Source organism: Rhinoraja longicauda, chromosome 16 (genome assembly GCF_053455715.1).
Source record: "Rhinoraja longicauda isolate Sanriku21f chromosome 16, sRhiLon1.1, whole genome shotgun sequence".
NCBI classification, from domain to species: domain Eukaryota; kingdom Metazoa; phylum Chordata; class Chondrichthyes; order Rajiformes; family Arhynchobatidae; genus Rhinoraja; species Rhinoraja longicauda.
Window position 1 is genome coordinate 19,416,037 of NC_135968.1, and position 13,830 is coordinate 19,429,866.

Here is a 13,830-nt window from a genome sequence, read left to right on the forward strand (position 1 = left end):
ATGTTTATAAGAGTCGCTGGAGACATGTTGAATTTCCTCAGTCTACTCAGGAAATAGGGACATTGGTGTGCCTTCTTGGCTGTTGTATCAATGTAGTTGGTCCATGACAGATTATTGGTAACATTAACACCAGGGAACTTGAAGCTCTCAACCATTTCCACCTCCGCACCATTGATGCTAATTGGGGTATGTACTCCAGCATGCTTCTTGAAGTCAGTTAACCTTGCTCACCAAGGATTTGGGGGTGATCTCCATCAGTCTGTCCATCTGATATATTGTCAACAGGTTGATGTTGTTTAATCAATTCCTTAACAATTTCCTTGATTGAACTTTGATAAATTGTCCAAATATCTGTGGTTTGGCATCAGTTTTTCATGAATAATTATCCCACTTTAAGATATTTTGCTCCGTTAAAAGTGTGAGATGATTAGACGAGTTATTATTCAAAAAGGTCTATAGGTCTTGACCCGAAACACCACCCATTCCTTCTCTCCAGTGATACTGCCTGCCCCTCTGAGTTACTCCAGCATTTTGTATGTAAAATGGTGTAAACCAGCATCTGCAGTTCCTTCCTACACAGATAAATATGCCAATAGTTCCAATTTCACCTCATGAGCAACTTCTCCAACGTGCATTAGACTGAACACCAATCACAAATAAACAACTCCAAATTCAAGTTCATCATAAAATATGCAATTAAACCAGAAATAAAACATTTGAGCGGAGTGGAACCTCTCACCGCTGCTCTGCTTGGGCTTCCCTCAATGGTTGTCCACGGCAACCGTTGCCGGAGAGCGGATTGGAGGGGATTCGCGACACTTTGTGGCAGCGGCTGAACTGTCGCCGTGGCTGCGTGGCTGCCGGTCGGTGAATGGGCTTGGCGAGACCCGGGGCCGCCGGGGGGCAGGTAGGGGGCAGGGGCGCCGTGGGAGAGGAAAAGGGTAGGGTAGGGTAGGGTGAGGGGAAGAGGAGGGAGAGATGAGGAGGGGAGAGATGAGGGGGGGGAGAGATGAGGGGGGGGGGAAAGGAGAGGTATGGGGAGGAGGGAAAGGAGGAGGGGAGGGGGAGGGGGGAGAGATGGGGGGTGGGGAGAGATGGGGGGTGGGGAGAGATGGGGGGTGGGGAGAGATGGGGGATGGGGAGAGATGAGGGGAGGGAGAGATGAGGGGGGGAGGAGAGGTGAGGGGAGGGGGAAAGGAGAGGTATGGGGAGGAGGGAAAGAGGAGGGGAGGGGAGAGGGGGAAGGAGGAGGGAGGGAGGGGAGAGGGTAGGGGGGAGGGGAGAGGGGAGGGGGGAGAGGGGAGGGGAGAGGGGAGGGGAGAGGGGAGGGGAGAGGGGAGGGGAGAGGGGAGGGGAGAGGGGAGGGGAGAGGGGAGGGGAGGGGGAGGAGAGTTAAGGGGTCATGGGTGAGTAAAGGGAGGGGGTTAAGAAGGAGGGTGTGGGAAAGAGGGAGGCGGTGAGGGAGAGGGAAGTGGGTGAGGGTGAGGAAAGTGGGCGAGGGAAGTGGGTGAGGGGAGAGAGTTGTACGGGAGAAGGGTTGGAAGAGAGTAGGTTGAGGGGGAGGGTTTAGGCAGAGGAGGTGTGAGGAGGGAGAGGGGTGAAGTGAGGGAAGAATGAGAGGGTGGGAGGAGGTAAGGAGAGGGTTTTGTGGGGGGTCAGAGGGAAGATTGTAGGGAGGGGGAGATGGTAGGGTGCGATTTGATTGTTCGGGTGGAAGGGTATTAGAACAGAGTTAGGAAGAGGGGTCAGAGCTGTGGTTATAGAGGTGGCAGGGTGGGGGTATGGGGATGAATTTGGATGGGATTGGGAACAGTCAGGGCAAGTATAGAGAGGGATTTTAGGGCATGGATAGGCATAGAATGAGGAATGTGATAACAAAAAACTGCAGATGCTGGTTTATACCAAAGATAGACACAATACAAACTGCTGGAGTAACTCAATGGGTCAGGCAGCATCCCAGGAGAACATGGATAGGTGACTCTTTCAAGTTGGAACCCTCATTTAGAGGGGCTTGATCAGGTTGGGGAAAGGAATGGAGGGTGGGGGGGTCAGAGTCAGATAGGGCAATGGAGTGAGCAGGTTGGGGATATGGATAGTGGGAGAATGAGCTGGAAGGGTTGGGTGGGGGGGAGGGGAGATAGTAGTTTGAGGGCTTTAAGATATTGGGAGGAAATGGAATTACGTGGAAAAATCAGGCGCCACTTTTCAGTGCATTAGTATATTTTTGCTGGCTATTCAACATGATCTGTTGGTAATATTCTACTACGTTCCAACATTTTCACTCTCTGTATATTTTTCTCCCTCTGCTAAAGAGCTAACCACAGGAGTTGCCGATATCAAAAGCAGGCGGCCCTGAGTCACGCTATCAGCAATGTGTACCTATCGACTCGAGATGTGACGTTCACTTGCACAGAGCCTAATGCAGAAGCTACGTGGTCTAGTCCCTCCTCTCTACCAGTTGTGCCTTTACCATATGGCGAGGTAAGTTGTGTAACACTTCAGAAGGTAGATCTTTCTGTACTGCAGTTTTTTTAATGATCCTGAGGCCAACCAGAATTGACAACTGAAGTTCAATATATTGTTTGCCTTTTTCACTCAATCCATGTGTATAAAATCACGGGGGAATAGAAAGGGAGAATGAACAGAGTCTTTTACCCAGGGTAAGGGAATCAAAAACAAGAGGATATTGTTTGTGGTGAGATGGGTAAGATTTAAAAGGAACCTGAGAGGCAACTTTTTCACTCAGAGGATGGTGGGTGTTTGGAATTAGCTGCCAGAGGAGGTAGTTCAGGCAAAAACTACCAGAGCATTTAAAAGACACGTGGACCTAAGAAAGATTTAGAGGGACATGGGCCAAACACTGGTAAATGGGACGAGCTTAGATGGTCAGGATGGATAGGTTGGTCTGAAGGACCTGTTTCCATGCTGTATGACTCTACTCTCGCCACTCAGGAATTAAAATTCCAGCAACTTAGTTTGTGAAAGAACAAAAGTCTTTAATTTTCAATGCCAACAAATATTTGGGGCCGACTTGATCTCTGATTCTCAGTGGGATGCTGATTAACTGACATAAAGAAGAGGGAATGTGTGGGTGCGAAGAAACATTTTGAAACAAAATGAATAGCTGGTTTTACATTTTCACAAATGGAATGGGTGATGCAATAGAACAGTAAATGGTGCACAGTGCAATACTGTAAACTGTCTATTTCTAGTGTAATGCTAGTCTATTTCAGTGGGTCCAGCTTCCTGGCTGGAAGTAAACAGCTGATACTATCCGTGTGGGATCCTAATACATCCAGCAGTTTTTATCGATATGTGTCATTGAACTATCTTCTCCATTCTTTACTTTAAAAGGGTCCAAGGCTTTGAAAATGATTCAAATGCTGTGTTTATTGACATACACACGTAAAGCTGGAAAATTGGAAGTGTTTCCTGGTTTTGCTATTAGGGCGGCACAGTTGCACAATAGTAGAGTTGCGACCTTGCAGTGCCAGCAACCCGGGTGTGATCCTGACTACGGGTGCTATCTGTATGGGATTTGTACGTTCTCCTTGTGACCATGTGAATTTTCTCCGGATCCTCTGGTTACCTCCCGCACTCCAAATATGTACAGGGTTGTTGGTTGTAGGATAGTGCTAGTGTGAATACTAGGGGTGATCACTGTTTGGCGCTTAACTTGGTGGGCCGAAGGCCCTGCTTTCGTGCTGTATCTCTAAAATCTAAAATATAATTGAGAACTTTCTTCACGGTGCAGGCTCTTGTATGATTCTGACAGACATCATTATGCTTACAATAATACTTCGCTTTTCTGTGATGAAGAAAGTTGGAGCATGATTGTCTTTGAGGGTGAGTCATGAGGACTGCGAGAGCAGTAAAACTCTGCTCAAAATGGTGCTGCTGTGATATATCTCAGGGAACTACCATCCAAAGATTGCCAATGCTAAAAAAGTCAACATACAACACCAATGTTACTAAATGGTATACAAGGTAATTCTTTGGTAAACCAGCATCTGCAGTTCATTGTTTCTACATTTTGATTGCTCTACTGTGAAATCTTCTCAATTCATAGGCAAACCAGCATCTGCATTTCCTTGTTTCTGCATTTTGACTGCTCCACTGAAAAATCGCCTCAGGTTCTGAAGAAGGGTCCCAACCCGAAACGTCACCTATCCATGTTCTCCAGGGATGCTGCCTGACTCGCTGAGTTGCTCAATCATTTTGTGTCTTTCCTTAATAAATTGTTTAAGAATTAAGAGTCTTGAGATTTGGTTGTATTGTCCAATTATAAGCGGTATGCTTGTAAACGAATCTGAATGCTTCCAAAAAAAAAAGTTATCAGATTATCTATTTGATTTTATCCGAAAAGTGCAATGCTTCAGCTAGTACATGCTCTAAATTGGAAAGCAGTATATTCATGTCCCACCCCAGAGACAAGCACTTAACCCAAGTAAGCACTTGCATGCACTTTATCGGGAATGGTGCACAGCATGAGAGGGAGTGTTTCATTTGCAACATTGAATAAGGATTACATTTTCCTTCTTTCCTAGATAATAAGTAAAAATCAGTAGCACTATTCAATGGAAAATAGGCAAGTTCTCTTTGTCTTCTGATCATTTATTTGCCATCAGCAGCTGAAAAACCTGATTAGGTTTCACAGGTGGGAGCTTGTTGTCCAAAAAGTGTCTATTGTGTTGCCTGTATTACAATTATTTGAACGTGAAAAGCAATACACATTTCTGATTGACATTGTGACATGATGAGGGGTTAATTGTCATTTTATTTAATACTTTTAAAAGAGAATTAAAGCATCGTTTTTTAATTTCCTTTCAGAGTTTGTTTTTCCTGTTTGCTCCCTGCATCGTGGCATTTCAGTGCCTCGCCCATAGTCATCACGACCAGGCAGAAGGTGGCATTGGCCGGTGCCATCGTGGCATTTTGTTTGGTCTTTCTTCTTATTTTCATGGAATATCAGCATTGGAGACCACAACTCAAGGACAAAGAGCTGGAAAGGTCAGTAGAACTGAATGAAATCACCAATGTCATAACAACTGTACAAGTAACTGGTCATGACTGATCACCTGGTATTTGTCTTGGTTTATTATTGTCACATGTACCGAGATACAGTGAGCACTTCCCACTTCAGTCATTGGGGGGTGCTATGTTGTCACAAGTGCCATTATTCAATTGAAACACACAAGCAAGACCACTTTAGAGTTCACACAGCACTATTTGATGATGCAAAAGAGATGTTTGATATTTGTAACTTTTAACTGAGCTTTTTAACCCTTTCACAGATTGTTCTGTTAAAATATTGAGGGGCTAAATGTGGTGCAGATGTGCTAGTTGTACCATGGTTGATTTTTATTTTGTCTCCTATCATTTTTGCCTCATTTTTAATAACAAACTAGACCAAGTGGACCCTTTGGGGCCCAAACCTCTTCTGCATTGGTGCAGCACCCTTTCCTCTCCCACTCCCCCCACTCCTCCCCCTCCCTCCACCCTCCTTCCCTCCACCCTCCTTCCCTCCACCCACCCTTCCCCACACTCCATCCCCCTCAACCCCACTTCTCCCTCCTCCCTCCCTAGGAGATAAATTTAAACTTTAAAATAGGAATAACTTAAAAAATATAACACCGATTTCAATGAAACTTCTTCCATTAGCACCAACGGGACGATGGCGAGTAAGATGGGCCTAAAATTGTGTACCGTTTTGGCAATAGTTCAGGAACAAACAAACAAACAAGAGTTTTAGTATATAGACATATAGTAATGGTATAACAAAATCTTTGGACATGATTTACTTAACACAGAGCGAAAGGCTGGGCAGAAGGTTCCATTGTCAGGAGATAATGTGAGCATTTACAGACCTAGCTAGACCTGCTGATTTTTTTCTGTCTTTTTGTAGGTGGAAAATTTAATGGTCGTAATGAAAAAAGTTATATCCATAGCCTTTCCCTGCACATCCTCATTTCTTTCACTGCTTTATCTTTTTTTGACAGCCCATTTTATTGCACTCTCTCTCCCCTTGTTGTCATGTGTGCTCTGTGCACTTCCTGTGTTATCAGAGTTGAAAAATGTTAAAGGGGTCAGAGGTTCAATGGTTTCTTTATTGTCACGTGTACCAGGTACAGTGAAATATATTTTTTGCATACAGCTCAGCAAGACTATCCCAATACATAAGCACAATTGCCCCGGTCAGTACAGAATGTACAGAACAACCCACTGAGTCCATATGCAAGAGGCGCCATTTTACAGTCCCAAGTTTTAATTCATAAGTATCGATAGATATTTCAACATAGGACAATTACATTGTGTAGGAAAAAAACTGCAGACGCTGGTTTATATCGAAGGTAGACACAAAATGCTGGAGTAACTCAGCGGGTCAGACAGCATCACTGGAGAGGAGGAGGAATGGGTGACGTTTCAGGTCAAGACCCTTCAGACTGATGTCAGGGGAGGGGGTGGGACAAAAACAATTACATTTATCAGTTAACCTGTGTCATTTTAAGAGGGACACAAGGAACTAAAGTTGCTGGAATCCTGAGTAAAACACTAAGATGCAATTTTAAGTGTTTGTTTTAGTTGAATCCTTGTTTTGACCTTGCAAATTCTGAGAAGAAAAGATTGTGAATCAAATTAATTTCAGAAAGCATTTTGATAATTGTAAAAATCCAATAATACATAAATTGTCATTGTGAATCTGGGCAGAGGAATGTAGAGGAAAAAAGAAAAGAGAAAAATCCTGTCAGCATGAGTTTGATTGGATTCGCATCTAGATATTGCAGTTGAATGCGTGAGCTAATTTTAAATTATCTGGTATATTAGAAGTTAAAACCCTGGCTGTAACTCGGGATCGCTGCCCATAAGTTGTCAAAGAAGATTTGTAACAATCTTGCTCTATCTACAGCCCAGATGCAGCCTTCTGCCAAGTTGTTCAGTCATTGTTAGTCATTCTATTCCCATGAAAAGCTTCCACATTGCAGGAACTCAATCAGGCCTTTTATCATTTGTGACAAAAGACAGCCAAAGAAGATTCAATCAGCGATTGCTATCAAAACTTGCTGGGATTATTCCTTTTTCCTGTAGGACATTCTATAAACTGCTGAACCAAAAGCAATATATCAACTCTGTGTCAAGATTTCTTAAATGTCTTTCAAACTAGGTTTCCTTTTGGCTTGATTAGCAGTTTCTATTAGTTTTGTTTGTGAGATAATTTGGTATGATGCCACTGATGTACCAAAGATTCTCCTTCAGTTAAAGATCTAACTCCAGGTCAGTTGATAGCTTTGGTCATTACATTTTTTAATATAACATGTCCTGTTTCTGGATCTTCCCTCCCTGAAGTAGATTCCCCCCCCCCCCACTCCCCTCTAATTAGATAGTTCTCTGGAGAGTAGTTGACTTGCCTCAAGTAACCATGAGCAATGCATGGGGGAAAAAGAGACAAAGTGCTGGAGTAACACAGCAGGTCAAGCAGCATCTCTGGAGAACATGGATAGGTGACGACCTTAACCGAAACAGCACCTATCCTCCAGAGATGCTGCCAGCAGTCTGTGTCTTTTTTTTGTAAATCAACATCTGCAGCTCCTTGTATCAGTGATGTGTTGGGTTTGCCTATGAGTTCAGTGACTCTTCCTGTACTCGAGTTTAGAGGGATGAGGGGGGGACCTCATTGAAACTCACTGAATAATGAAAGGCCTGGATGGAGTGGATGTGGAGAGGATGTTTCTACTAGTGGGAGAGTTCAGGATCACAGGCCATAGCCTCAGAATAAAAGGATGTACATTTAGAAAGGAGATGAGGAGGAATTTCTTTCGTCAGAAGGTAGTGAATCTGTGGAATTAATTCCCACAGATGACCGTGGAGGCCATGTCAATGGATATTTGTAAGGTGGAGATTACCAGATTCTTGATGTAAGGGTGTCAGGGGATATGGGGAGAATGGGGTTGAGGGAAAGATAGATCAGCCATGATTGAATGGCGGAGTAGACTTGATGGGCCGAATGGCCAAATTTTGCTCCTATAATTTACGAATTTATGAACTTATAACATTATCTGGAGCTGACATTAATAATTCTTTGTGAAGATTTCACAAACACGTTGGATTTCAACCCACTTGGTGAGATAATAATGCCATGCACATTCATGTCCCTTCACTTAATTACACAAGGGATAAAATTAATTGTGTTAAATATTTACATCCAATTATGTTCAACATTTACATAGCTCAATCCTGGTTCTCAATAATGTATTGAATCAGTTGTTCCCTACCATGTTCTAAATGACCAATTCTAATATAGTGAGCATGCTAGATAATAGAATTGTGAAACGTTGGAAATGTAAATTGGGTTTAAAAACAACTCTCCCTATCCTTATCCCAAAGTATAGAAGGAAATTATACTCTGACCTCTTCAGATAATTGCATACACTGAGCTTGCAGGCTTTCCTGGTCGTTGCCATGTAAGCATCAAGAGGTTCTACGATTAAATATTAACTATTATTATCTCTTCGGCTCTTGCAAAAGGGGCGGCCTATTTTGGGGTCTGTTAAATTAGTGTTTCGAAAACATTTCCTTGCGCAATCTGCACACATTGTGCTCTGCCACTTATTTTCCTTCGTAACTCTGACAGTTTATGTACAAGCTCAATTTATGGCTCCATCTGACAGTGACCTTCTTGCTTTGCCTTGACGGGAATGGTTTCCTCCTATTGAAGGCAGCTCCATAATACTATGGGAAAAAAAGTACCAATTCAGTCTTGAGTACAGGACGTGCTGTACTTCATATTTGCAGCAATGACTGATGCCCAACTGTTTTGATAACAATCTCCTTCCCATCTTTCTTTTAGCCTTCATTTTTTTTTTCTATTTTAAGATTTTTATCCTCTCTTTCCCATCTCCTTCCCCCCATACTGTACGTTATTTAATACATTTGCAATCTACCAACTTCAAAGCTATTCTCCAAGGCTACAACATTGCACTTTCTCAATTGTTATTTTTTTTTCCCATTAGCAAAACTTTTATTATAAATATTCCCAAGCTGAAGAAAAAGTAGAGCTTTTCTATTTCAATCCTTGTTGGTTTGGAGATACAACATGGAAACGGGGGCCTTTGACTCACCAAGTCCACACTGACTACCGATCACCCAATCACACTACTTCTATGTTGTCCCACTTCCGCATTCACTCCCTGCACGTAAGGGGCAATTTACAGAGGCCAAACCGTACTTTTTGGGCTCATTTCACTGTGCATTTATGTGTATGTGACAAATAAAATTGACTATTGACTATAGGAGGAAACTGGAGCATCCAGAGGAAACCCACGAGGTCATAGGGAGAAGGTGCAAATTCCCTACAAGTTCCGACGTTGTGAGGCAGCATCACTCTCACCTGATTGAAGCCTATTTATAAATTGACTGGGAAAACCAACATGGGATATTCATCCCTACAGTCATGCCACTCTTAAACTGCTTACTCGTCCACTTAATCAGCAAGAGCTCCACTATCTTGAGAGTTCTTTAAGGAAAGAATGACCATTGGCGTCATTCTTGGTTGCATTGCACAGCATCAAAGAGGGCAAAATCTGTTGCCCTGAAGGAGTGGTGGATAGTGGGGCCTTCTTGAATCACTGCAATCCTTTTGGTTTCCAGAAAGTTCTTGCACAAGTTTCATAAATTCAATCACTGATGAAAAAGGAAAGGCAGTATCAACCTAAGTGATATCTGTCTTGGAGGTTATGAAGCAGTGATCCCAAGTAATTGCTGAAACAAGGAACTGCACATGCTGGTTTACAAAAAAAAAAAGACCCAGAGTGCTGGAGTAAGTCAGCCTGTCCGGCAGCATCTCCGGGGAACATGGATAGGAGACATGTCAGGTCAGGATCCTTCTTCAGACTGATTGTGGATTGTAACCATCCATTGTCACCCATCCATGTTCTCCTGAGGTGCTCCCTGGCCTGCTGAGTTACTTCAGCACTTTGTGTCTATCCAAGTAATTGCTGTGCTTTCCCTTGTAATTGTCAAAAGTGCTGAGTCTGAACATAGAACAGTGGAGTACAGGAACAGACTCTTCAACCCACAATGTCTGTGCCGAATATGATGCCATGATAAACCAATCTCATCTGCCTGTACATGATCCATTTCCTTCCATTCCCTGTATATGTACCTCTTAAACATCACTGTCATATCTGCCTCTATCACCACCCTTGGCAGCACGTTCCAGGTACCCACTGCTCTCGAAGCGGAGAAAGAAATTAGCCCCGCACTTCTCCTTTAAACTTTTCCCCTCTCATCGTAAAACTATGCTCTCTAGTCTTTGATATTTTCACCATGGGGGAATAAATATTCTTACTGTCAAACTCAAAGAACCTTTGGCAAGTAACTACATTCTTTTTTAAGATGATAACCAGCAGCCAGAGTGTGCCATTGAAAGAAGTAAATGTTTAGGATGGTGGATGAGTTACCAAATAAATAAGCTGCTTTATCCTGAACGCTTTCTGATCCTTCAGGACCTATATGGGGCTTGAGTGAAAGAGGTTAAGTTTTCTCATTTCTTGGGTTTACCTGCTGAGAGTCGAGGACCAGAGGACACAACGTCAGAATAAAAGGACGTAACTTTAGAATGGAGATGATAAGGAATTTGAGGGTGGTGGAGGCCAAATCATTGGGTATTTTTAAAGCAGAGATTGATAGGTTCTTGATTAATAAGGACGTCAAAGGTTACAGGGAGAAGGCAGGAGAATGGGGAGAGGGAAAACTAAATTAGCCATGACTCATTCGACACGCTGGGCCAAACGGCCTAATTCTGCTCTTATGTTTTATGGTCTTATGCTGTAAGAAGGTACCATGCTTGTTGTTGAATGGAGCTTCTAATTCTGCTTTAAGAGCAAACTCTGGCCATGGGAAATGTCACAGTTTTTGAAATTGGTGTTGTGAACTAAGTAATTGCTTCTGTAGGGGAAGGCATGATGGCTACATTGTTGGCATTCGGCCCTGTGCTCATCCACAAATTTTACAACAGACTTGCCTATAAACGTCGCCATTATATTTCTGTGTAAGCATGAGGTGTTGTCATTATTGAACTGTCATTTGCCAGCTTTCCAATTAAATTCTAAAAAATTCTTTGAATGCAGATATGGCTTTTTATTTAAAAATTAAATGTTTGGTAAACATTTTGTAAGTGTCTGAATTGCTGAATGCACTATTGGTCCTGTCAGGCTGTTAAATTGATAACTATGCCTTCAATTCTTACAAGGTCTTTGCAAGGTCATGAGAGTGTTGTCATTGGACATGGAGTATATTGTAGATATATGTTCAATTTATGTTAGATAAATTGAAATCAGAGTTTGAGTTCTGCATGGATAGCAGAGGACAGTCTTTCAATTGATCTTCTCAATTGGGAAACATTGTTTAGTTTAGTTTTGAGATATAGCGTGGATATAGCCTACTGGGTCCATGCCAATCAGTGATCTCCGCGCACTAACACTACCCTACACACTAGGAACAATTTGCAATTTTACCAAAGCGAATTAGCCTAAAGATCTGTACGTCTTTGGGGTGTGGGAGGAAACTGGAGATCCTGTAGAAAACTCATGTAGGTCACAGGCAGAAAGTACAAACTCCTTACAGACAGCGCCCTTAGTCGGGATCGAGCCCTGGTCTCTGGTGCTGTAAGACAGCAACACTACTGCTGTGCCACCGTGCCACCCTTTGAACCATTGATTAATGCTTGTCATGGAAAACAGCTGCCAAGATCGAAAATGATGAGAGAAAAACAATTAAGCTGATATCAAAAGTCTAAATGCGACCAGCTTGTATTAAAAATGGCCACAGGTTTTAGAAGGTGGTAAAAGAGCGTTCAGAAAGAAGGAACTGGTGGCCACGGCCCATGATTATAGCACAGTACAGGGGAATATATTTGGAAACACAAGGAACTGCAGATGCTGGAATCTTGAGTGGGTCGGGCAGCATGCCAAACTGAAACTTTGCCTGCCCATTCCCTCCACAGATTTTTGACTGACCCGCTGAGTTACTCCACTTTGTGCTTTGCACAAGTATATTTAGAAGTTGAGTAACAGATGGAAAATGTTATCAAGCTGGAACGGGTGCAGGGAAGATTTACCACGATGTTGAGCAATCTAGAACTTTATTCCTTGGGGCGCAGGAGGATGAGGGATGATCTTATAGAGATGTACAAAACCATGAGCGGAATAGATTGGGTAAACACCCAAAGTAGGGGAATCGAGAACCAGAGGACATAGGTTTAAGGTGAGGGGGGAAAGATTTAATAGGAACGTGAGGGGTAACCTTTTTGCACAAGGCGATGAGTGTATGGAATGAGCTGCCGGCGAAGATAGTTGAGGCAGGTATTATTGAAACATTTAGACTGGTACGTGGATAGGACAGGTTTAGAAGGATATATGGGCCAAATGCAGGCTGGTGGGACGAGTGTAGATGGGATCTGTTTTTTGGCATGGGCAAGTTGGACTGAAGGGCCTGTTTCCACACTGTATGAATCTATGTCACTATAACAGTAAGTTTGATGGCAGGAGCTAGAGGATCAGGGCTGAGGCAAACCTTTCTTTACATTTTGAAAGAATTTAAAACCGTAAAAATGCCCCTTGCAAATTTCCTTATCAGTCTCTTTAGGGTTTGCAAGGTTTTCCTTTTGCTGTGCTCCCTTTATTACTCCTTCAAAATTTGAACTGAGAAGCAAAATGATCAATTGAATTGATTATTCTTGGTTTGTTTGCTAATGTACGCCACACTTAACACTACTTTGCTCTTTAAGTGTTCTCTGATGGACTAGGCACTTTGTTGTATAGCAGTCCTTCAGCCCTCATGTGCGATAATTTGGCCAAATTGAAGGAAAATGTGCAGATAAGGTCTGTCTCCTTGCACATAATGTGATTTGCTTGAATACTGAACAACATCTTGTGACCAAAGAGTATAGAATTTCTCATGCAGCAACAGGAAAGTGAAATTTCTGCTTACACAAACAAATTATGTTGAGCATAAACACTGTTACCAGTGAATACACACTCAATTTCTAATGATCTAATGAGAGCAATCGGAAGCAATTCCTCCTCGTTTTGCAGTCTGTCGGCAACAAATACTAATTAACGTGGCGTTGAACCAACAACTTAGAGAGGCAAGATAGGCTTTGGTTGAAATTCGATACAAGTGGCGCAGCAATTTAGTTGTTGGAAAAGGGCTGCGGACAACTAGTCACCCTCTGACACCACTTACTAATGCGACGCTGTCAGTCTATGGAGATTTAAACTCATTATCCTCATAAGCAATATTCAATATCAATTTTTGTCTAGTTAATACAAACCCTTCAGAAGCTGTTATCTTGATGGCTGCATTGACAGGGTCTCATCACACACCGCCGTCTCAATTTTGTGCATCAAAGTGCTCCTCAGAGGAGATGTACTTGCCAACCCCCATTTTCCACGCACTTTAAGCCCAGGAACACTGTTTCCACAGTCCTTTGATTTTGCTGTAGCTATTCTACAAATCACACACTATAACCATCTTCTTGGTATCCTAATTGCACGTAAAAGCGCCATCGACACATACCTGCTGGCTGGTTGTCCATTCTCCAGCACGGATAGGTGATGTTTCGAGTCGGAATGCTTTTTTCTATTAACTATAACATCTCCATGTATGACACCCAGACTGTTAGTGGAATCTTAATGGTGTCTCTTTTTTTTTTCCCCCATTAAACTCAGGGAATTAACTAAGATGAAACTGAGATATGCACACTGGTTTCTTGCATTATTCTTACTTAATGATGTCCAAAGAAGCCCTGATATTATGAGAGGTATGGAAAGG

The 13,830-nt window shown here is 42.7% G+C and overlaps 1 protein-coding gene across 4 annotated transcripts in view; it reads left to right on the forward strand.

The window, feature by feature from the left end:
• The first annotated feature begins 773 nt into the window (after nucleotides 1–773).
• The window catches only part of LOC144601322 (ectonucleoside triphosphate diphosphohydrolase 4-like), a 48,466-nt gene continuing 35,409 nt past the window's right edge, over nucleotides 774–13,830 (forward strand). For all 4 annotated transcript variants that reach the window (XR_013548291.1, XM_078413364.1, XM_078413365.1 and 1 more), the window contains exons 1-3: nucleotides 774–907; nucleotides 2,313–2,481; nucleotides 4,831–5,010. Coding sequence is in view for 3 of the 4 variants with exons in the window: in XM_078413364.1 (XP_078269490.1) it covers nucleotides 2,420–2,481; nucleotides 4,831–5,010 (242 nt within the window). In the remaining variant the exon portion in view is untranslated. The remainder of the gene's footprint in view (nucleotides 908–2,312; nucleotides 2,482–4,830; nucleotides 5,011–13,830) is intronic.